Source organism: Gorilla gorilla, chromosome 5, assembly GCF_029281585.2.
Source record: "Gorilla gorilla gorilla isolate KB3781 chromosome 5, NHGRI_mGorGor1-v2.1_pri, whole genome shotgun sequence".
NCBI lineage: Eukaryota > Metazoa > Chordata > Mammalia > Primates > Hominidae > Gorilla > Gorilla gorilla.
Window position 1 is genome coordinate 153,316,314 of NC_073229.2, and position 23,648 is coordinate 153,339,961.

The 23,648-nt window shown below is 36.5% G+C and overlaps 1 protein-coding gene across 6 annotated transcripts in view; it reads left to right on the forward strand.

Moving 5' to 3' along the window:
* The window catches only part of LAMA2 (laminin subunit alpha 2), a 631,365-nt gene that overhangs the window by 243,516 nt on the left and 364,201 nt on the right, over positions 1 to 23,648 (forward strand). For all 6 annotated transcript variants that reach the window (XM_055391635.2, XM_055391626.2, XM_055391631.2 and 3 more), the window contains exons 5-8: positions 12,808 to 12,987; positions 15,863 to 15,952; positions 17,890 to 18,007; positions 23,425 to 23,603. In XM_055391635.2, the coding sequence (XP_055247610.1) occupies positions 12,808 to 12,987; positions 15,863 to 15,952; positions 17,890 to 18,007; positions 23,425 to 23,603 (567 nt within the window). The remainder of the gene's footprint in view (positions 1 to 12,807; positions 12,988 to 15,862; positions 15,953 to 17,889; positions 18,008 to 23,424; positions 23,604 to 23,648) is intronic.

Consider the following 23,648-nt stretch of genomic DNA (forward strand, 5'->3'; position numbering starts at 1 on the left):
ATAAATTCTTCTGGGAAAGCATATTACAAATAATTGAAAACAACCCTGATTCTGTGAACTTGGCAGCAAATGTATAAAAGAAAGCAATTCAGCCCTGGCCCCTGGATGATTGATTAAATGTTTTATTCTTTTTACCTTTCATTCATGCTGTGTTTGTCAAGAGGAAAGAGAAAAGGAATGTTGTGAAACGAAGTCCACTTTAGACAAATAACTTACAATAATGATCAGTGACCTCTCATCAGCTGTTTATTCATTTTTATTGAGTTGTAACATTTCTTAATATTAGCTATCCTGCATGGACCTGACAGAAAATAAGGTCCTGAGTTTTAGCTTGTCCCCAACTCCCTGCCAGCTAACCATCAACACAAGCTGTATCTGAGCTTCTTTGAGGGCATGGCCCTGCAGCTCCCTGTGGTCAGTTATTAGTCTGAGTCCAGCAAAGGAACAAGAACACTGTGTGCTTGCTAAATCTACAGAAAACTTCATCTTCTGTTTGTGTGGGAGGAGAGGTCCCTTTGTGTACTCTGTTTCTTTGAAGGAACTAGGGATCTGTTGGTGCTGTACAGATGTCGAGGTGCACAGAGCCAACATCCTACAAACCTAGTAAATAAATGATTAGGATCCAACTCTGTACAGAATAATGGTAGGAACCTAAACCTTGGGCTACTGTTTACTTGTATCAAAATTGTTGTTGTCCTATAAGCCATGTAAAATTAACTACAAATCTCCTCAATGAAACACTTTCTTAGAACTTTGATATTTTTAAATGATATCTCGCCATCTGTGTACATCACAATGTTGAGGTACAAATGTGGTGGCTCTAACAAAATTTTAAGTATGAAGTCAGATGTATAGAGGATCCCTTCTCCATCACGTTCTTCTGTTTTTCATTTCCCGCTTCTCACAAACTACTGCCCAGATGTCAATAATTCTACAATCTCCTCTTCCTGCAACCTTCGTGTTGGTCCTTAGTCGTCTACTCTGATCTCAACCGCAAAAGTCAGGGGATGAGACTATAGGCCACCCCCGGAGCAACAGCCTCAGCACCTCAGCACAGATCCGGAGGGGATTACGGTTTTTTTTTTTTTTTTTTTTTTTTTTGAGACGGAGTCTCGCTCTGTCGCCCAGGCTGGAGTGCAGTGGCACGATCTTGGCTCACTGCAAGCTCCACCTCCCGGGTTCATGCCATTCTCCTGCCTCAGCCTCCCGAGTAGCTAGGACTACAGGCGCCTGCCACCACGCCTGGCTAATTTTTTGTATTTTTAGTAGAGACGGAGTTTCACTGTGTTAGCCAGGATGATCTCAATCTCCTGACCTCGTGATCTGCCCGCCTCGGCCTCCCAAAGTGCTGGGATTACAGGCGTGAGCCACCGCACCCGGCCTCTGACCTTACTCTTAATTGCTTGCATGAAAATTGGATATGGATAAGAATGCAAACCCAAGAACATGTCCTGCTTTCCTTGATGCACATTCTCCTATTGATGTTCAGTGACCTTAGCATTTCCAAAAGCACCTCTTTATTGTGGATGGAAACTTACTTATTCATGTTGTCTCAGGCTGTCCAGGTTGGTAACAGGTAACTGCTATAAAGGGTGGAGTACATCCTGCTAAATGGAGAGATCCAGTGTCATTTACATTTTTTTTTTTAACTCTTTCAAGGGTAACGGCAACTAACAATAGTTTCTCCTGTGTGCTAGATATTGTTCTAATCATTTCACATAAATTATTTCTTTTAATCCACCAAACAACACTATAAGATATTATTTTTATTTACCTTTGTTAGAGAAAACTGAGGTATACAGAGATTAAGTAAATTGTCTAAATTCACACAGATAGTAAGTGGAGGAGCCAGAATTTGAACACAAGCAATTTGTCTCCAACAAATTTGATCTTAAACTATGGTTAACTCTCTGAACACACACACAAACACACATACGTACATGCAATCACACAAAGTATCAGACACATGGGGATAGACAATATTAGAAAAGCATATACATACAAACATCCCTACAGTTGTACACAGACTCAGGTTTATAAACCCACTGAAGTGAAGACATCATTTATGAAAATATACAATTTTGTTTTGCAAAATAATTTAATTTTTTAAAATTCCTTGTGCAATGAGAAAAGATCAGAGAGGCCTGCAGTTTCCTTTTACAGAGCTAGGTCAGGGGCTGTATTTAGAGTAATTGAACACATGATTTTACTTGAAAGCGGAGAAACTTGACCAACTGTGAATATGCAATTTCACTCTACAGATGAAATAAAATTAAACGGGGCAAAAGTAAAGAAGAATGGAGACTAGGTAAAGTGATGGAAAGAGACACCAAAAAATTAGTCATGTGAAAACAAAACTAAGAGGAGAGGGAAAGGTGGCAAAAGAAGGGAACATTCAGAGAATGTTGATATATTGAGAGGTGAGAATAGGGAGTTGGTAGGCAAGCGTCAGAGTGTGGGAGGATGGTGACAGTCACTAGGAACTCCAGTTTGCATACACACAATGTTAAGAACATTAGAAATTAGCTAGCCAATGGAATGCTCAGTCTTGAAGAGCTTGTGTCTCTGCTTAAACTCCTGTATGCATTAGTATGATTCCATAAATTTAAAGTCTCTGACATCTTGAGTTTTAAGCTTTCTGAACATTAAATCAGTGGAGGCTGCTAGTAGCTATCCTGAAATGCTGCTTCTATACATATGAGTAAAAATCCAAATGAATGTATTTATACAGCTTTTCATTTGTGTACTCATAAAATACACACACACACAGAGACAATTCAACACACACACACACACACACGCACACACAATTCAACTTTTCTCTGAAGAACCTTTGAGTCAGAGAATGAGAATGAAGGAGACTGAATTTCTCTTTTAAGTTCCTGTCTAGGTTTTGTTCCAATCTAATGACACAGGATCTGGCACTGTATTTAGACCTCCTGCTCCAAGATTTTATTTTTATTTTAAACAAGTGTTCCCACACGGGGACTGAAAACAAAACAGGAAAATGTTGCTTGTTTTCCTTTGAGCTGTTGTTATCTGACTTTCAAGTGTACTGATTGTTCCGTCTCACCGATGTAGGTCATTGTACTCTGAGTTACTTTGTTTTCTATCGGAACTTTCTCTAACAGCTCTCCACATTAAGGGAGATCATGTTATTTCACATATTTATTTTTGTTATTAACATATTTTCTTCATCTCACTATAATTTGAGGTTTTAGCACTTTCTTCTTTGTAGAATTTACCATAAAGCATACGTATTTTCGAAAACTAGGGAATGGCTTTTACTTACTAAAGTACTTAAGTACTAAACCTATCATAACCAATTTCATTTATTAAGATGTTAGTAAGACTTTAGGAGTTGTTGGTTCTTTTCCGGAGAATAATGCTTTAGCCCAGCAGTCCCCAACCTTTTTGGTGCCAGGGATTGGTTTTGTGGAAGACAGTTTTTCCATGGAATTGACAGGGGGGATGGGGAGTGGGGATGGGTTTCCAGGTGAAACTGTTCTACTTCATGTCATCAAGCATTAGTTAGAGTCTCATAAGGAGCCTGCAAGCTAGGTCCCTCACATGCACAGTTTACAATAGGGCTTGTGCTCCTTCAAGAACCTAATGCCGCAGCTGCTGATCTGACAGGAGGTGGAGCTCAGACACCTCCTTCTGTGCAGCCTGGTTCCTAACAGGCCACAGATAGTACTGGTCCATGGCCCAGCAGTTGGGGACCCCTGCTTTAGCCCTCAACTCTTAGGCATGTTTCAGTTCTGATTTTGGTCAGCATAGAGCTTTGCTTCTATTTACCAGGAGGGTCTCTACTGATACGGATCAATGGCAGGAGGTGATATTGGGTCTGGAACTATCCTTTGGCTTAGTGACATTTGTACTCTAATCTGCCTCACTCCTGCCCCTTCTCAGGGGACCTGGGCACCGTCGGATCCCATGACAGGCCCTACGTGGTGACCTAGGGCATGGTAAAAAGTCTACCGCAGGAAGCCTAGAATGGATAGAATACAAATTCATCCAACACAAATTCATGAAGAAAAGCCAAGATCTGCAGGAAATCAAACAGTAAAGACTATTCCAGAAGAGCAACAGGAGGACGATAAAGAGGAGATGGAGTTAAAATACTGGGTCTGTCATAGACAGGATTGGAATGGAATCCCAAATCAGATGATAGAATGAAGGGAAGGTACATGGAATAGACTCTCACTAGTAGTGAGCTTTCTGTCACTACAAGTCTTCAAAAGGGGCCTAGATGACCAGTTCTTTTTCATCCAACAAATGCTTATTGAACCCTTCCTCTATGGGTAGTGATGAGCACATTCAGTGAATTCAGACTGGAATCGAACACATTGTAACCATTAAATGAGTTAATCTTATATGAGTTCATACATACAGATCACATGCAAGAGTGTCTCATATCCAGTAAGTTTGCAAGAATAACTACTATTGTTTTTGTGTACAAGATCTTGTGTATTGTAATTTCTGAAATAGCAATGAGGTTGGAATACATGACTAATGATTTTATTCTCTTATGATATCTCTGGTTGGGGCACACCCAAAACAAAATTTGGAGCAATGCAAATGTTCGAGGAGAGTGAGAGAACTTCCTTCTGGTGTTTTTCCCTCATGACTTGCTCTGAAGCTACTCCTCTTAGATTCTTTCCTAGCTGTGTATTCCTATATAGTCTTAGCTTAACAGCACAAAGATTTAACAATGGTGTCTGCATTTGATAAAATGTAAATGAGAAGCTCTATTTTGACAAGTCTTCTTTTATCTATGTAATTATTATATACTTTAACTGAAGAAAGAAAAACACAAAGATAAATACAATATTTCAACTTTGAGTACTTTTTAAAAATTATTTGAAAGCATTTAAAAATAGATGTAAAATGAACTCCTGTATGTCAAATTCCTTTCAGAGAAAAAAAAAGTGAGAGGGAAGGGGGAAATTTGCGTTTAGTAATTTTTTTTTTGTTTTTTTGAAAATTTCAGGCACTTAGTAATCACTGTTCCTTTTGTACGTCATGCCCAATGGGAATGATACCAGGATATTTCACTCAATTCTGTGGATTACAGGTCACCCACCTGGGCATGTTTCAGATGAAACTAACCTAAGCTCATCTTGAATAAGGGGCTTAGAAGTAAATGCTTTGTTGGTTGCTTTGAGTTGTACAAAGCAGGACGACCACCAGAGGCTTTCTAAGAAAAAGAATCATAGAGACTTTGATAAAATTGGAACTCCTAAAGCAGCTAAGGCTTTGCTTCTATTTTTGATCGTTTTTAAAAAGTTAGTTCTTCTGGTGTTTGGTAGTTCCATAGTAGTTAGAAAGCACTGCCACATGAAATCTGCTATTGGTACAAAAAGAAAATGTTGCAGCCAAGTCTGATACAACATGAGAGAGAGACAGAGAGAGAGAGAGAAGGGAGAGAAGAGACGTGTTCTTCTTTGACCAGCAGGAAAAAAAAAAAAAGCTGCACAAACCTTTTAACTAGTTTCACTAGCAGAAAAGAAAAATAAACATATAAAATAGCAAATAATCTTTAAAGAAAACTGATTTTCTTATTATGCTGAAATTTATTAAAGACTTGTGTTGACTGAAGAATATGTTTAAATATTTTGTGGAAGGCAAAGCTTTCATTTAGGAATGACAAGTGCAAGGACTGTAATTCTAAAGAAATTAAAGAAAAGGAGAATGGCAATTTAAGTTCAGGGACAATTGGAATCAAGCAGTAATGATTTACAGCTTTTTAAAATTTTCAGGCACTTAGTGGTCAGTGTTCCTTTTATGCGTTATGACCAGTGGGAAGGATACCAGGATCTTCCATTCAGTTATTATGGGTTACAGGTCACCCATCAGTGACCTGTGGTCACAGTGTTAGGTATCGAAAGCATAATACCTTCTTATCTAAGAAGGAAAGACCTGTTAAGTCTAAGCTTAGGGGTAGAGTTGTCAACGATACAGTCATATTTGTTGAACAGTTCAAGTTGCCATTTCCTTGTATTCTTGGAAGAGGTAGGTTAAAGAAGGTTGTGCACAGTTCTTGACATTTTATTATTACAGCACTACCTTTCAAGCCACTCGGTAGTCATCGAACATGTAAGAGTAGTTGTTCTGTTTGGTCGTGTAAATTTCTAGTGACAGTAGGAAAAAAAAAAAAAAGACCTTTACTAAAGACCTTCCAAACTAATTCAGTGCCCTACATGCTGCATGAAAATGAGGACTTTCCAGTTCTGAGTAGAAGGAATATTAAGGCACCTGAAGGGACAAATCCATTTATAAAATTATTTTTCTCTTTGTGATAAAAATATGAATGGCTCTGCTAGTATACTAAAAAATATAAATGGCTCTACTAGTATATTTAATAATCCTTCATTGATTTACCTAAACGTATGAAGATACCCATATAATATTTTTAAAAATACTTAAGTTATTATAGCTCTAAAATAATTTATTAGACTAGAATAAATAAATTTATACTAGAATTTATGATGAACCGTCAATAAATGGAATTAAAAATATAGGTAAAATACAGTTAAAATATATACAAATTTTAAGTGATACATGCAATGCACAAATTATAAATGTTTGATTGAGGAAAGAGCTAATTCATTGGAAGCTCTATTCCAGTCTATAGTATTTGGGGACTGCTATTGATATGTTCATTCAACAAATAATTACTGATAATATAGTATGTACTGAAATCATTATGCTAAACACTGAGGATTTACAATAAATAAGAAAATGTATACCCTCTTTGAACTTAAATCTAGTAGCAGACACAAGCAAGTAAATTGGCAATAAAAATAGGCAGAGTCAAGGGAGTTTGGATAAATTATAGAAGGAGCTCCTAGACAGTCCATGGAGGTATTTGTGGGAGGATGGAATTGGCAACACAGCTGAGATTTTAAAGATGTATAAAGTACATCTGTGTAAATGGCAAGCAGTGAGAACACAGAAAAGGTGTTTGAGGAAAGGGCCTAAAGATAAGATAGACCATGACATAGAAGGGAAAGTAAAAATGATTCAGTGACCATCTAGTAGATATCCAATACATACATTTGAGTGAATGAGTGATAGACTGACTATATGAATGGGAAATATTGAAATATAAAGAGGAAGGCCAGAGATAAAGCTCTGAAAGGTAAGCATATATTTTAAGCCTTCAGAGTACCTAATTTTCTGAATATGCAAATGAGCAGTGTTAGAATTAATAAAAATAACTCTAAAAATTAGAACTCTTGGTTGGAGAAAATAACAAAATATGAAGTAAAGGAAAATTGACAGAATACTTCAAAAACTGTGCCTGATATAATTGGAAATAACGCCTGGAAACAGATTGAGTCCATAATCCTGTATGTGTTCATTAAGGCCAGGAAGATTCTTGGTAAGGAAATGTCTAGTCTGAAAGGTCTAAAGATTTTATTAATCTGTATAATAAATTATATCTTATGAACTCTTGTCATTTATCCAGTATATTTGAATTACCCGTGCATTACTGTTTCATATATTCATGGTATTTTCATATTTTATAACATTTAAAAATATTTCAATATTCCATTGATTTGAATAAGATTTTTTAAATTACAGTGAAAGCTTTCTGATAAGGTATGGTAAGATTATTTTTCAGTAATTATGCTGATACATATAATAAAGCTACTGACAATTCATAAAGATGATAATACACTTAGTACAAACTGAGCTTCAATGGGATTACTAAATGAGTATGTGAGGACAGAGCAGAGGAAAAGGCCAAGGGTTGAGCACTGTGGTGCTCTATTATGAGAAAGTTAGGAAGGATTAAAGTTGGCAGTGAAGGGGATTGAGAAGGAGTAGCTGAAGCGGTAGAAGGAAAACAAGAACAGTGTGTCCTGGAAGTCAGTGGAGTAATCACTTGTCTCAAATGCTGCTAATAGGTCAAATATGGTGAGAACTGAGAACTGGACATTTCATTTAGTAATGTGAAGGACATTGGTGACTTTCCCAAGAGTAGTTTCAGTGGAATGGATGAAGACCAATGGAATAATAGGAGCATTGTGGAGGAATAAACCAAAATGTACCTATTTACCATCCAGAGCCAGACTCAGAGCTTTTACTCTGTGCTAGAAACACAATGACCAATTGTTGCATTGTTCCCTTTCCTTGAGCTTTCTACAGCTCACCTCGCTTCTTCAAACATGTACAGTCAGACCTCTGAATCTGTGGATTCCACATCCATGGATTCAACTGACTGCAGAAGAAAAATGTTAGAAAAAAATCTGCATCTGTACTGAACATGTGCAGACTTTTTTCTTGTCATTATTCCCTAAATAATATGGTATAACAACTATTTACATAGCCTTTACATTGTATTGGGTATTTAAAGTAATGTAGATGTGATTTAAATAATTTTGAAATATGTGTATAGGTTATATGCACATACTATGCCATTTCATTTCAAGGACTTGAGCATCCTCAGATTTTGATATCCACAGGAGGTCCTGGAACCAATCCCCACAAATCCCCTGAAACTATAACTGATGAGGGGTGATGGTACTTCTTTTCTTACACAGTCAAAATAAAAGAGATTAGGCTTATTTTTGTTATTTCTCCCCAAATAATGCCATATTGAGCATGACTGGATTTAAGAGGTTCCCAGATGTCTCAGCCACTCATTTACATAAAAATTCTTTGTCCATATCTGTACATCCTTAATCTCAAGCTACACATATGGATTTACTGTTCTGTGTCCTGGGGTCAGCTTACTTTCAATTTGTTTTACCTGTTTCATTGGCACACTTGTAGAGATTGATAATACAAAAATGTTTTAGGAGAGAGCGTACCACACATCAAGTTGTCAACTTCATCCACTTCTGCTACTTATTTCAAAGTTTCTGATACTTATTCATGATCTTTCAGTAGCCTTCATTCTCCCATCCATCCATTCACTCAAGAAACTTGTATTGTTAGGGAAGGTATTAGAATTATAGCTCTTCAAGCTTTCCAAAACAAATGTAGCAACATAAATAGACAAGCATAATAATGGAAAATCATCTATATGAGAAATCTAATTATTTGTGGCATAAATCATTTTTTAAAATGTATTCTAAAATAAAAATGCCATTGAGGCACAGAGGTCTTACTAATCTGTAAAGCAAACATGATTTATATAGTATGCTTGCATTAGTAAATCAGGATTATTTGGGTGAACAGAGTATAATATTGATATTGTTATTTGGTTATAAAAAGAGATGTTTCTGATAAGGTTTTCCCCCCTTTATTTGCCTTGGAAAACAAACTTCAAAGAAGAGTGTCATTTTAAACTCTAAAAAACCAGTTGATAACCACAGTCTGATATTTGCAGTTGGAATGAATTCCTGTGACAGCATGAACATACACCCACCAACATGTCTGTAATAGAAACCACTTTGGAAGACACTAGAGGCTGCCACAGATTTCTCAGGTCCTCACAGCAAGACAGTGGTGGTCTTGGGGATGGATACATTTCATCTTCCTTGAAGACAGATACCACCCTCTGGCTGTCACCCCATAGGAAATCAGGAAGTATCCTAAGCTATCCAGTGGACTTGGAATTACACTGCGCTGTGCTAGTGGAAATATCCTATCCAACATTATGATTTATTTTGAAGGAGAATGGAAAAAAAAATACACACAAAACAGTGGAAGGAAGCTGCACACAACATCGCCAAACAGCTGGCTTGTTTTATATCCCAGAAACAGCTTGGGACTAACTATATTCACAAGATCTCTTGGCAGAGTAGCTTGATGAAAATACCAAAGCTGTGAGAAGTGTTCTTTTGCTGAATCCTTCATGTAGCTATCACACGATTTATTAACCTAAATGAGAATATGTACACCTTTTTTCCAGAAAGGTCCTTTGTATGTTTAAGTGAGAAACTTACTGATTCTTCATACGGCACAAACATGATTCACCACAGCATTCACACCAAATAAACTCTAATAATGTTCAGAAACTATAATCCTAGACATGTAGTGATTTCCTCCTTTCTTTCAAGTAGTATTTTTGGGGACAGTCAAGAGAGAATTTGATAGAAATGTAAGCCTGAGTTCAATGGCACTGGTGACTTTTTTGGGTGCCAAGGTTAATCTCAGAGGGAAATTAGTTTTAATGGTTTCATCCGTATATTTATCCATTCTTTTAACATTTAATTCTAACCTCCTTAAGCCAAAAATATAACTCAATTCTAAACACATTTCTGGCTCACCTGCTAGATGCGAGAAATGCGGATCTTGAGGAATATACAAGATCTGCTTCACTCTTTTAGAATCCCTGCATTAGAGGGGATTCAGTATTTTCAGATTCGTATTTTAGAAGACCTTGCATTCTATTCCTTACTAAGTATCCCAGGTAGATTCAATTAGCTGGAACATATTCATATTTTTATCATGAGGCATTTTGAGTCTATTCTTTGTGACACCAGAATTAGTTTCTCATCTCAGAGTTTGCTGTATTTCTCTGGTGACTCAAGTAGTTTATTGGCAGTCAGTTTGTAAAAGGCTCCCTGGGATTATCTAAATGCAGGACGTTAGGAATGGAAATACGTATCATTGCCTCTCCTGTCAAAAAATGTAATTAACACACATGATATATCATCTTACAAAGTGGATGAAAATTCCAGTGGGTGACCTTGAGTCACAGCTCCTCAGTGCACACACTGTCCTGTACCCAAGCATCTCCCAGATAGCACAGAACTCCCACTTCCTGCATCCCTGTACCTTTAGCACTGTGTGCATGTGTGTGTGCATGTTTGTGTGTGTGTGTGTGTGTGTGAGTGTGAGTGTGTATGTGTATTTTCAGTTCAAAATCTACCACTCAATTTCACTTTCTTTAACAATTTTGGCTTGATTCAATTTGTTGCATAGGTAATAATAATCCATTTACAGAATACAAAAACAGTGTAAGTATGTGCTTCTTCCTATCTGTATGTTGAGAGATTCCTCATTCTTTTTTATGGTTGCAGATAATTCATTATGCAAACATACAATTTATTTAACCAGTTCCATATTGATGGATATTAGGTTATTTCCAGTCCTTCGATGTGACCAAAAAAGATTATAATCAAAAATGCTGAAAGAATAATATTGCCTTTGTCAGTTTGGGCGGCCATAAGAAAGTTCCATAGACTAGGTGGGTTGTAAATAAGAGAAATTTATTTCCCACAGTACTGGAGGCTGAAAATTTGAGATCAGGGTGTCCTCATGGTTATGCTTTGGTGAGGACTGTTTTGGGGCTTGCAGACTGCTGACTTCTTGTAGCCTCACATGATGGAAAGAGAGCTAGCTAGCTGTCTGGCCTCTGTTTATTAGGTCACTAATCTCATTCTTGAGGGCTCCACCCTCAGGATCTAATTACCTACCAAACGCCTTGCCCCCAAATATCATCACATTTGGGATTAAGCTTTCAACATATGAATTTTAGTAGGGGGGAGGCAAACATTCAGTCCATTAGCCATATTCAGTTCACCTGTAATATAGTATCTGCATTATTTTATGTCTGTAGAATAATTCCTAGAAGTGGAATTGCTAGCTCAGAATTACTGTGTGTTTCTAATTTTGATGGTTACTGCTCAATTGACTTTCTTGAAATTTGTATCATTTTACACTTATACCTGTAAATGTAAGAGATATGTATCTACTCTCTTAGTCTAACTATCAGAGAGTATTACCAATATTTGTGGGGTTTGCCAACCTGAAAAAATGGGAAGTTTATCAGTGTGTTTTTAATTAACATTTATCCTATTATGAGGGAGGATCAGTATCTTATCAACTTTTAACAGTCATTTTAATTTTCTTTTCTTTGAATAGGGCCCTCATATATTTGTGCATTTTGTTATGGTGTTGGTGCATTTCTTTATTGATTTACAAGAGTTCTTTGAGTATTAGGAACATCCTTCCTTTATCTGTGCCAAGAGTACCTTTTATTTTGTCACACAGTTTATTCTTCATCAGAATTCTTTGCTCTTGAGAAGTCCCTGTGAGAGCCTGCAAGCCTTCTACACCTTTGGAGGGCAGTTTGTTGGCAATTTCTCAATTTTTCTTTCACATAGAAAATGATCTGACTGAATTTTATTTCTCTTGGTGTCAACTGTGCTGAAGTATTGTCTTAAAAAATTCACCATTCCATTCAGGTTTAATATATTTTTTAGAGTGTGATTTTCATAGAGTATGTTACATTCTTGGTGAATTTTTGTCTTCTTGACCTATTAATTACTAAAAGTATACAGATAATGACAACCTAAAACAACCTATTGAAATATCTCACTGTGATGATAGATTTGTCTAGTTTTCCTTGTAATTTTTGTTCTCCATATTTTAAGGCTATATAATGTGATGTTTTCAAGTACAGAATTATTTTAAGTTCCTAATGGGTTCCTTTTTTAATCTGATATTTTATAACTTTTTCCCCAAGTTTTCTGGTTTCCCACCATACCCCAGATTCTTAAGTAATTTAGGGCACAATAATTTTCAGAGAAAGAACGATTAAGAATTTATGGAAATCTTAGGAAGGTCAAATTGACGCAGTGCCTTGGAAGAGAGAAATATAGGTAGTTGAAGTATATGGAGAAATGCCTATGATATAAACAAACAAATTGCATGTACATGTATTAAGAAGACTATAACATATGTCAGTTACTTCACTAGATGCCAGTGCATAGGCATGTACCTGAATCTGCCTAACTAATTGGGAGAATGGGAAGTTAACTTTATTTTTCCAAGAAAAAGAAACAAAATCAATATTTAAATTTTGGAAAACATAATTGTTAAATTATTTTTCATATTGTGTAGATTCACATCTCTTTAATCAATGGGAGACCAAGTGCCGATGATCCTTCTCCAGAACTGCTAGAATTTACCTCCGCTCGCTATATTCGCCTGAGATTTCAGAGGATCCGCACACTGAATGCTGACTTGATGATGTTTGCTCACAAAGACCCAAGAGAAATTGACCCCATTGTCACCAGAAGAGTAAGTTATGATGACTCATATTAGAGCCTACAAATGATATCCCACTTATCTTTTTGTCTGTTAAATACTTTACAAATGTTTTCAGTGATTTGTAGGAGTGGTTATTATCAAATTTTTATTTTAGAATTGTAAATTATTTTTATTATTATTATTTGAAATTTGACAGACTTTCCTTTGTTCAGATCCAAGCTGTGCCACTTATTACATGTGTAACATTTATCAAACATTTTAGCCTTCTCAAACTTTAATTTCTTCTTTTGTAAAATGAGAATCACAATGTCTACTTAATAATCTTATTTTTCAGAATAAAATTAGCCTTTGTCACTTTAGGCAATCTGTACTACTGTTATAATTTGCTTTGGCGAGTTACTACTGGAAGTGCAGGGGCTTTGAAACATTTTTTTGCCACCACTGAGCCAGTATACACACATGCACACATACAGAGAGCAGTATGTCTTAAACCTTAATGTGCATGGGATTACCCAGTGATCTTGTGGAAATATAGGTTATGATTCAGTAGGGCACAGCTGAGACGCTGCACTTCGAAAACTTTCCAGGTGATGCTGATGTTGCTGGTTTGTGGGCCATCAAATAATTTGGTTTTATGCTTGATTAATGAATCACAAGCCATAGTTTTAAAAATGCACTGCTATAGGAGAAAACTGATTCTACATACTGTTTTATTTTCCTTTATGAATAAAATATTAGGGGAAAAAGTTTAAAGCATCTTTTCAAAAGCTTTTTGAACACAAGAGCTAACAGAAGTGCTGTCTTCCAGTGTTAAACAGGAATTTGTGGGATTACAAGATAGATGATCAACCCAGATTGCTATGAGTGATAACCATGCTTCCTCCTGTCTACCTTCTACCATATTCACTGGTTTATGGCACCTCCCACATATGCTGCTACACAACCAAGGCATTATTACCAGGGAAGTCAATTCAGCCATAACTCTATAAAGCAAACTCCTGTGAATAGAGTATCTACTGTATGACTAGAGGTATAGCTAAGAAAAATGACTATAGGGAGAAATTAATATTGTAGGACAAAGCATTTAATTCTAGAATGATCCTACTAAGGTAAGACTACTGTCATCGGTTGCAAAATTGCTGAATCACTAGGGTTAATAGTTACAGATCCTAAATACTCCTCACATGTTTTCTTTCCTCGTTACTTAACTTCCCACACCCAACCTCTCCATCACAAGATAACGTTTAAGGCTTTAGTTAGTCCCATGCAACATGTGTCAGATGTTTTAGTGCCCTGTATTTTCCAAACTTGAAATAATTTCCCCTTGTATTATACCTCAACATATTGTAAATTGTCTCATGCAAAACTAATCATTATTTTATAGCAATGTTTAGATTTTTCACTTGTTTAAGAAAGCATTTTCAATTCTAATTTTGGCGTGACTTAAAAATATACACCAAGGAAGACTGGTGTGAAATTGGAGTGAAATTTAATCTTTCTTGACAGTATATCTATCAGAGAAAAAAAATCAATGAAAATAAATTAGTGTTCTTTCTATCATCTCTTGCAGGAGGTAGAGTGGGGGTTGGGGTACACATCTATTATTTATAACTTTATTGTACATGAGTCTTTAAAATAATGCAGTATAAGTCAACATATAAATATGTTTTTTGAAAGTACTCAAGTTCAATAAACACTCATTTAAATGTATAAAAATAAGATAGCAAATTTCAGCTCTTCTTCATGACTCAAAAGCAAAGCATTATACATTTATATTTAAAATAGATTTCCCAGTTTTAAAAGCATTTACAAATAGTACTGTATCAGCTTTTTAAGCAAATATCTCTATTTGTGTCTATATTATTAAGTTATGAGGTTAAATGGAAAAAATATTTTTATACTATCCAAACTCCCTAGCCAGTTCCATTAGTTCAAGGTCTAGGTATATCAAATAAGATAACATAACAAAAATATTTTCAAAAACACTATATGTATGTAACAAAAACAAATAAAAGGAAAAAGAAACAAAGAAGTAAATTGGAAAAAGGGGATATTTAGTCAAGGAACTCAGATATGTGTCCACCTACATATTCTAGCTAAATCTGTTTTTTTTGTGTGTGTGTATAATTGGAATAATAGAACTATCTAATACTAAGATGATTATTTGAATATGATAATGTAAAGTGCTCTGACAATTATAAAATGTTACATACACATTAATTAAAATTTTAAAAATAGTCCAGCCTCCATAATTATCCTTAAAAAATAGCTGGGTAGATTAAAATAATTAGTAACATAGCTCTATGTTAATTTCATATATAAAGGTAATTGTATGGACCATATTACATAGTAATATAAAAATGCAAATGTTCTGCACAATAAACTTACAGTTAATGACTTTTTAATTTTCTTCTTAATATGGTTAAGGAATATATTGTTATGAGCACAATTTCTACCCAGATTTTTTTGGTTCTTTTCAAATCCTTCAAGTAAAACAGTGTGCATATGATTTGTGAATACTGCAGTTGCTATAATCACAATAAAAGAGAGTTTCTTGCAAGAAACTATGTAAAACAACTTTTATGAAGAATAGCTGTCCTTAGCCCCAGATAAAAACTACTGTCAGCCACAGGTACTCCAGCATGGACTTGGTACTGACTGGGAAAAAGATATTTCTAAAATGCCCAACTAGCTTAAATTAAAGGCCACTCTTCCTTTGGGCTAAGATCACAGTGCTAGGAGTTACTTTGTCAGTTTTGTGAGTCCTCACTTGTCCTCAAGAAACACAAATGTCCTTCAAACTAAGGACAAAAGCAGAAAATAAAGTTTTTACTGAATGTCCCCTTTTGTTACTTTCACCTTGCAGTCATCTTAACAGGATTTCTCTCTGGATTGCTTTTTGCAGTATTACTACTCGGTCAAGGATATTTCGGTTGGAGGGATGTGCATCTGCTATGGTCATGCCAGGGCTTGTCCACTTGATCCAGCGACAAATGTATGTATATTTATAGGACGCTTAGGCAAAATGAAGTCCTGAGCTGTAAAATGTTTCATGAGAGTCTTTGCTGACAGAGAACGCTGTAAATGGGTGTCAGGTCCCCGCTTAGACAGTGTAACAGAAATCCATGCCAGGGTGAAATAAGAGCTGGCAGTTAGGATGATAGACTTTGAAATCAGCCATCACAGTATCAGAAAACAGATTAGTTTTTCCTTTTTTTTTTTTTTTTTTCCAAAAAGGCTCCAAACTGGTCTATCTATTTTGAAATCTCTCTAGCTATGACAGCCTGCCTCATGATTTAGCTTTAGAGAACGCCTGCCATCAATCAACCTGACCATTTCTTTTAAAGTTTCTAATCAAAAAATTAATGCAAATGAGTAAAAAAATGTGCAGGGAAGTAAATATATAAGTGACAATGGAACAGGAGGATAAAATAGGGCAGGGGCAATAAGAGGGTGGAGGGGGTGGAGTGGGTGAGAGAATCAAGAGAGTACGGATAGTGGCAAGCCGGAAAATGCCAGAATGCTTTTGGATAGAATTTTTTCATTAATGACAATGGATTAAGTGAACATAACCTAAAGGAGAAGATGAATGAGCATCTATTTTTCCTGTCGTAGACAAACTGGTGAAATTCAGACTCATCTCCTGTATAGTATATGGAAAAATACATTGAATAGTAAGATCAGTGAATGTAAATCGGGCCACAAATTTTTTTTCTCAAATATTGTAATGCAAATGACATTATACTCAAAGCTAGTTTTCTGATGATTGGATTATAATGTTATCTCCTAGGAAGATTAAAGTACACTAACATATTTTTATGGGCAAAGCTGCAGCGCTGCTTTCTGCCTGGTATGGGTGCTTTCTTCTTTTTTTTGTTTTCCATTTTTTAAAATTTTACTTTAAATCCTGGGATACTCGTGCACAACATGCAGGTTTGTTACATAGGTAAATGTGTGTCATGGTCATTTGCTGCCCCTATCAACCCATCACCTAGGCATAATTTTCCACAGGCTTTACAGAGTCCCTTTGTCTCACTGGCTTTCTGCATTTTAAAAATCCCTTTACTGTTATTTTATTTGGAGGAAGTGAAAAAATGCATATGCCACCATGGAATACTACGCTGCCATAAAAAGGAATGAGATCATGTCCTTTGCAGGGACATGGTTGAAGCTGGAAACCATGGTCCTCAGGAAACTAACACAGGAACAGAAAACCAAACACTGTATGTTCTCACTCATAAGTGAGAGCTAAACAATGAGAGCACATGGACTCAAGGAGGGGAACAACACCCACCAGGGCCTATCAGATGGAGGGAGACAAAGGGAGGGAGAACATCAGGACAGACAGCTAATGCATGCAGGGTGCTTTCTATCAGGTGTACAGATGATCAGTGTTTCCCAGGCTTTAAAAGTCCACAAGACAGCCTTGGAAGGCCAATTCCACGTGGTAAATTGAGACTGTATTCAGAGCATGCACAGACAGGAGATTTAGTCCTAGAGACATTAGATTTCTGATTTACCTGCACCCCTAGAGGCCTAGGAATCAACTCCCTCCTTCTTGCCACATCCAAAAATATTAGCAATATTTTGAGGGGAGCCTTAAAACAAGCTAATCGACCCCAAAAAAACACATAGATCCCAGGCATCAGAGAAGGAGAATTCAATCTTCAAGACCACTCCCAGCTGGGCCTTCCTGCTTTCTTCTGAGCCTAAACCCAGTGATTAAAGAACCAGCCTGGACTTCCTTAAGGTGATGTTGATCAAATATACCCACTTCAAGCCTGGCACCACTTTCTTCCCAGGCTGGCTAGTTTTACATTTTAGTACACAGTCCAGATGTTTTCTCTTTTCTTCATAGTACCTTTAGAGAGAGGCTTCCTTTATGGTTCTAAATGAGGCTAAAATTTGTGCTTCCTCCCTCTTTTTGACTAGAAATCTCGCTGTGAGTGTGAGCATAACACATGTGGCGATAGCTGTGATCAGTGCTGTCCAGGATTCCATCAGAAACCCTGGAGAGCTGGAACTTTTCTAACTAAAACCGAATGTGAAGGTATGTTCTTTAGAAACCAACAAAATATGTCATTCTTCCTTTCCAAGAAAAAAAGCCAGTAATGAAAAATAGTGAAATGGCTGGTTATGCAAATGTGTCAAAAAATACTCATTTATATTATCACTTCGAAGACAACCCATATGTCTAGCTTTTCCTAAAGGGAAATATCTAAGAAATGTAGCAGATGACTTTATAGCCTAATAGTGACAACTGGTCTTTTTAGGTGACAGGTATCATGGAGAAACCTGTGTTTCTGGAGATTTTCTCAACCCAAGAAAAGACCTAAAAATAGTCTTGGGCTGAACTGCAAACCTAAACTAGTATGAAGTCCAATTCAACTGAATTCAAATATTAATATTACAGTAAATCAGCCCTAACCACATTTTTTTCAGCTCACTAAGTATATATGGCCTTCAAAAACAGCTTGATAGACATTTTAAATTAATACCAACACTATATATCCTTTGAATAACAAATTAACTCAACTCACATTTATCATGTACAATGTGTCAGACATGACAGGTCTTTAAAACTATTGAATCATAACACACCTTAATCACAAAATGTTCCCCACCTATAAGATATAAAGTCGGCCTTCCATATCCATGGTTTCTCCATCCATGGGTCTAACCAACTGCAGATCAAAAATGTCTGAAAAAAAGTTGCATCTGTACTGAACTTGTAAAGACCTTTTTCTTATTATTATTTCCTAAGCAATATAACAACTATTTATATAGCATTTACATTTTGTTAGGTATTATAAGTAATCTAGAGATGATCTAAAGTATACAGGAGGATGTGCATAGGCTGTATGCAAGTACTATGCCACTGTATGACAGGAACTTGAGTATCCTTGAATCTTGGTGTTTGAGGGAGGTCCTGGAACCATTCCCATGGATATTGAGGGATGGCTGTATTTTGTTTTTAGTTTGAGATTCTGCATATATGCTATTAGCTCTCCTTATTTTCTGCACTCACTTCATTTGCTTTTGGATTTGTGTCTGCCTGTTTATAAAGATATTATGGATTAGAAATCTCCCATTATTACAAAAGCATATCTGGAGGCATGAGCCACCATTGGATCATCACTCACCATGCATGGTAGGGGACCTTTGGAAGCCCAGCCTTTGTTTCCTTCAACTGCTTCCAGCCATGTTCTGGCTAATCCATTAGTTCCCCACAGCTTCTCCATAGAGAACAGACATTTGTTCTTAATAGTGACTTTAAATGTAATGCCACCCAGGGATGTTTGCTCTCGAGCTCCTTTAAATTTTAACTAAATTTCTCTTCTGTTTGTGGAATATCAGTAATCATAAGTGCGAGCAGCACTTGAAGGTAGGGGTCTTCCTGTTGCCACTGACATGCTTTCACACAGTGATAATTGTGTAATGTTAAGTGGCTCTGCAAAATCCTTTACCACTCTTTACTTGTGTTTCTACGTTTAAATACAAAACAAAAAGAATAGAGCAACTTGTTAGCAATAGAGGTAGACTAAGCAAGGCAAGACATTTCAAACTGCTACTGTACACATTTTTAAAATAGTGGAATTGTGAAACACTTTTTTTCTTCCCCTGTAGGGAAGAGGGGAGGTCGTATTTCCAAACTGAAAAACAAACATTTTAAAAACCCAGAAATTCAAGATGGGGATCTTAGCCATAAAGCCATACATAAAAATCACACTTTCAGCAATGAATACATTCCTAAAAGCTTAAGTAAAAATTTTCTTTTCCAAGTTGAATCATATTCCAATCACCTTAATATTTAGAAAAATCCTTCCATGACATGACAAATCCCTCCATCAAATGAATAATCACATTCTAATTCATTTGAGTTTAATTTGGATTTTCATCAATCTAGCTTACATAAGGCAAGATAATATCTCTAAAAAGCATAGAATATTCATTCAGTTGCTAAGCCTTTACTGAACAACAGTTTCATATGCTATATCTTGGACATTCTGTGAAATAGTAAGTTGCTGATGACAGAGCAAAAACATGGCTTTGTGATCAGTTACTAGCCGTATTCTTGAAGGTTACAGACAGAGCGGGGTAGGCTGCAGCCTACAGACAGAAAGTGGGGCTGTAGGTGTAGGGTCCTGGCTGCACAGAGTGTGTGATGGACCGTTTCTTTGGCATCAGGGTTTTACATATAGTAGCTCATAGTTCTAAACACTCTTGACAACACCAATTCTAAATGGTGTGAGAATAAGTCTATGTTACTTTATGTTTTCCTCTGCTTATACTGGCAGCAGAAGTTTTGACTGTTTTTTGAAATACACTATTACAACAAAGCTTTTAAGAATTCATAGCCAGGTCCAGTGGCATGCTCCTATAATCCCAGCTACTGGAAAGAAGCTATGGTGGGAGGATCTCTTGAGCCCAGGAGTTTGAGGCCAGCCTGGGCCACATAGTGAGACCCTGTCTGTGTCACTCGGTTTTCACATTGCTGTAAAGATACTACCCGAGACTGGGTAATTTATAAAGGAAAGAGGTTTAGTTGACTCACCCTTCTGCATGGCTAGGAGGCCTCAGGAAACTTACGATCAAGGGGGAAGAGGGAGCAGGCACGTCTTACATGGTACAGGAGAGAGAGGAGAAAGTGAATGGGGAAGAGCCCTTTATAAAACCATCAGATCTTGTAAGAACTCACTCACTATCACGAGGACAGCATGGGGGAGCTGCCCCCTTCATCCAGTCTCCTCCCTCCCTCCATAGGTGGAGATTACAATTTCAAATGAGATTTGGGTGGGGACACAGAGCCAAACCACATCACTGTCTTTCTGAAGAAAAAAAAGGAATTCTTGTATGTTGTCCTAAAGATATAAAACTGCTTACAATGCCTAGTGATTTGTATTTATTACTATGCGTTCCCTAAAGTTTGAAACTCTCCATTAACATAGCAAAACTACTATATTCTAAATCAAATGTCAGCAGGCTGGGAAAGGTATTTACAACAAACATGACAAGGGGATAATAACCTTTCTATATTAAGAGATCTTACATATCAATAAGAAAAAAGTTAATTAACCTGTTAGAAAGATCAAAACAGGTATTCCTCAGAAAAGACATATAACTTTGTAAACAGATAATGACACTCATAATGAAGGAAGTATCAATTAAAACAATGACATATTATTTTTCACTTATCAAAGTGTTTATTCTTCTACTCAACAAATATTTGAATGCTTATTATGTCCAGGAATTGTATTCAAGGGTTGATAACACACAAGGTTGGTGGCTATGGAGAAACTGTTTTATCATATCTACTAGAGGAAAAGTCATTTGTCATAGCGTTCCTGGAGGGGAATTTTTTAAGTGATTAAAATTTAAATTTTACATATCCTTTGACTAGAAATTATGCTTCCAGGAATTTACCCTATAGATATATTCATATAGATGTACAGGCATATTATCATGATCCTCGTCATTATTATACAAGTGCTACCACTACTGCTACTAACATTTATTGAGCTCAGTATTTAGTATGTTTCAGGCATTCTGCTAAGCATTCTCAAAACATGTATGAGACAAGTACTAAAGTGATGCTAGGACTCGCGTTTTTGCCTCAAAGCCACTCAACTGGCAAATAGGAAACTTTTCTAACATTAGAGCGCCTCCCTCCACCCGGCATCCTTGTCCTCCCAGTATGTGTGCGGTGTTATTTGTAAAGGGAGTAACATGGAAACTGTGTAACTGTTCATTAATAGAGACCTGATAAACACCTTCATTCAAGTAGTACCCTGTGTACCCTTAGGGGATACACATGCTAATATGGAAAGGTCTCCATGATTTACTGTTAGTAAAAAGAACCGGTTCTAAACAGTATACAAATGCCCCTTCCCTTTTGTAGAATAAATAAAAAGATTGAGCTGTATGCATACAAGCACACCTACACACACACACACACACACACGGAAATAAATGTAAATACTCCTAAGAAACTCAACATGTCAGGTAGGAAGGAGACTGCATCGATATATTTCCCTGGTTCTATCCTAATATAAATTCTTCATATTTAGAAGAGTCTTACCCAATCCTTTCTGGAGAAAGTGATTTTTCACTTCTTTGAATTCTTCTAATGTAACATGAAAAAGACAAGGAGGAAGAAAAGAAGAAAAATCAATTGTGAACTTCTTTATGAGACATTACGCTAATGATTTCACATGGATTATCTCACTTGTGCTTTTAAATATCCCAATCTAGTAATTACTATTGACCACTCCATGTATTATATGGAAACTGAGCCTTCGTGAAATTAAGAAGTTTCCAATGTCATATGACTGCTAAGTAGAGGAGAGCACACCCACATCCAAGACAGTTGGTTGCAAAATAGCATGATCTTAGCCACCAGTAAACTAGCTCTCGGTTTGTCTTAATTCCTTGGCACCTGCCATGTGTCTTATTTCATTCACCAGGTAGAATGTGAAGGGATTCTGGCAGTCTTTAGCAGTGCAGACTCTGGAGTCTGGCTTCAGAGGTTGTTTCCAATACTGATTAGAATATCTTTTACACGTTATTTCACTTCTCTGGACTCAGGTTTCTAGTATACAAAAATAGGTTAATAATAATAATACCTAATTCCTAAAAGCATTTTTGAGGATTAAAATCAGTAGCAACAAATATGGAGCATTTAGAACAGTGTCTGGCATTGAAAAAACCTAACTATGTTTTAGTTGTTATTAGTATTAAAAGAAAGGAATTATATTATACATATTTTTCTTTACCCACAGGCTCTAATACAGAAATTTCCATATAGTAATAATTCATTACAGATTACCTAGCTGTTAATCATTCAGTGCCATCAATGAATAATTTATTATTTGTTATAATAGGAAATTGTAAGTTGAACCATATAAAATTGCACGTTAGTCAAAACCAAATATTGGCAATTGCATATGATTGAGCTTAATTTATATGTTTTAATCGTTTCAAATTCTATTAAAATGTGTGAATTTATTAATACCTCCAATACATCCAGATACTTTCTAGATATGTTTGTGTGTGTGTATGCTAAATGTAATTTCCCGTATGGTATAAAAGTCTAGGCCGGGGGCAGTGGCTCACGCCTGTAATCCCAGCACTTTGAGAGGCTGAGGCGGGTGGATCATGGGTCAGGAGTTCAAGACCAGCCTGGCCAACATGGTGAAGCCCCATCTCTACTAAAAATACAAAAATTAGCTGGGTGTGGTGGTGCATGCCTGTAGTCCCCAGCTACTCGGGAGGCTGAGACAGGAGGATTGCTTGAACCTGGGAGGCAGAGGTTGCAGTGAGCCGAGATCGTGCCACTCTGCACTCCAGCCTGGGTGACAGAGTGAGACTCTGTCTCAAAAAAAAATCTATTATGTAAAACAGAAATGATTTTTAAATGTATCTGAAATCTGAAATTGATGTTTATTAATTTATTTTTCCTTAATGCAGCATGCAATTGTCATGGAAAAGCTGAAGAATGCTATTATGATGAAAATGTTGCCAGAAGAAATCTGAGTTTGAATATACATGGAAAGTACATTGGAGGGGGTGTCTGCATTAATTGTACCCAAAACACTGCTGGTATAAACTGCGAGACATGTATTGATGGCTTCTTCAGACCCAAAGGGGTAAAGTATGCTTTTTTCTTTCATAAAGAGTTTTTTGTTTTGCTT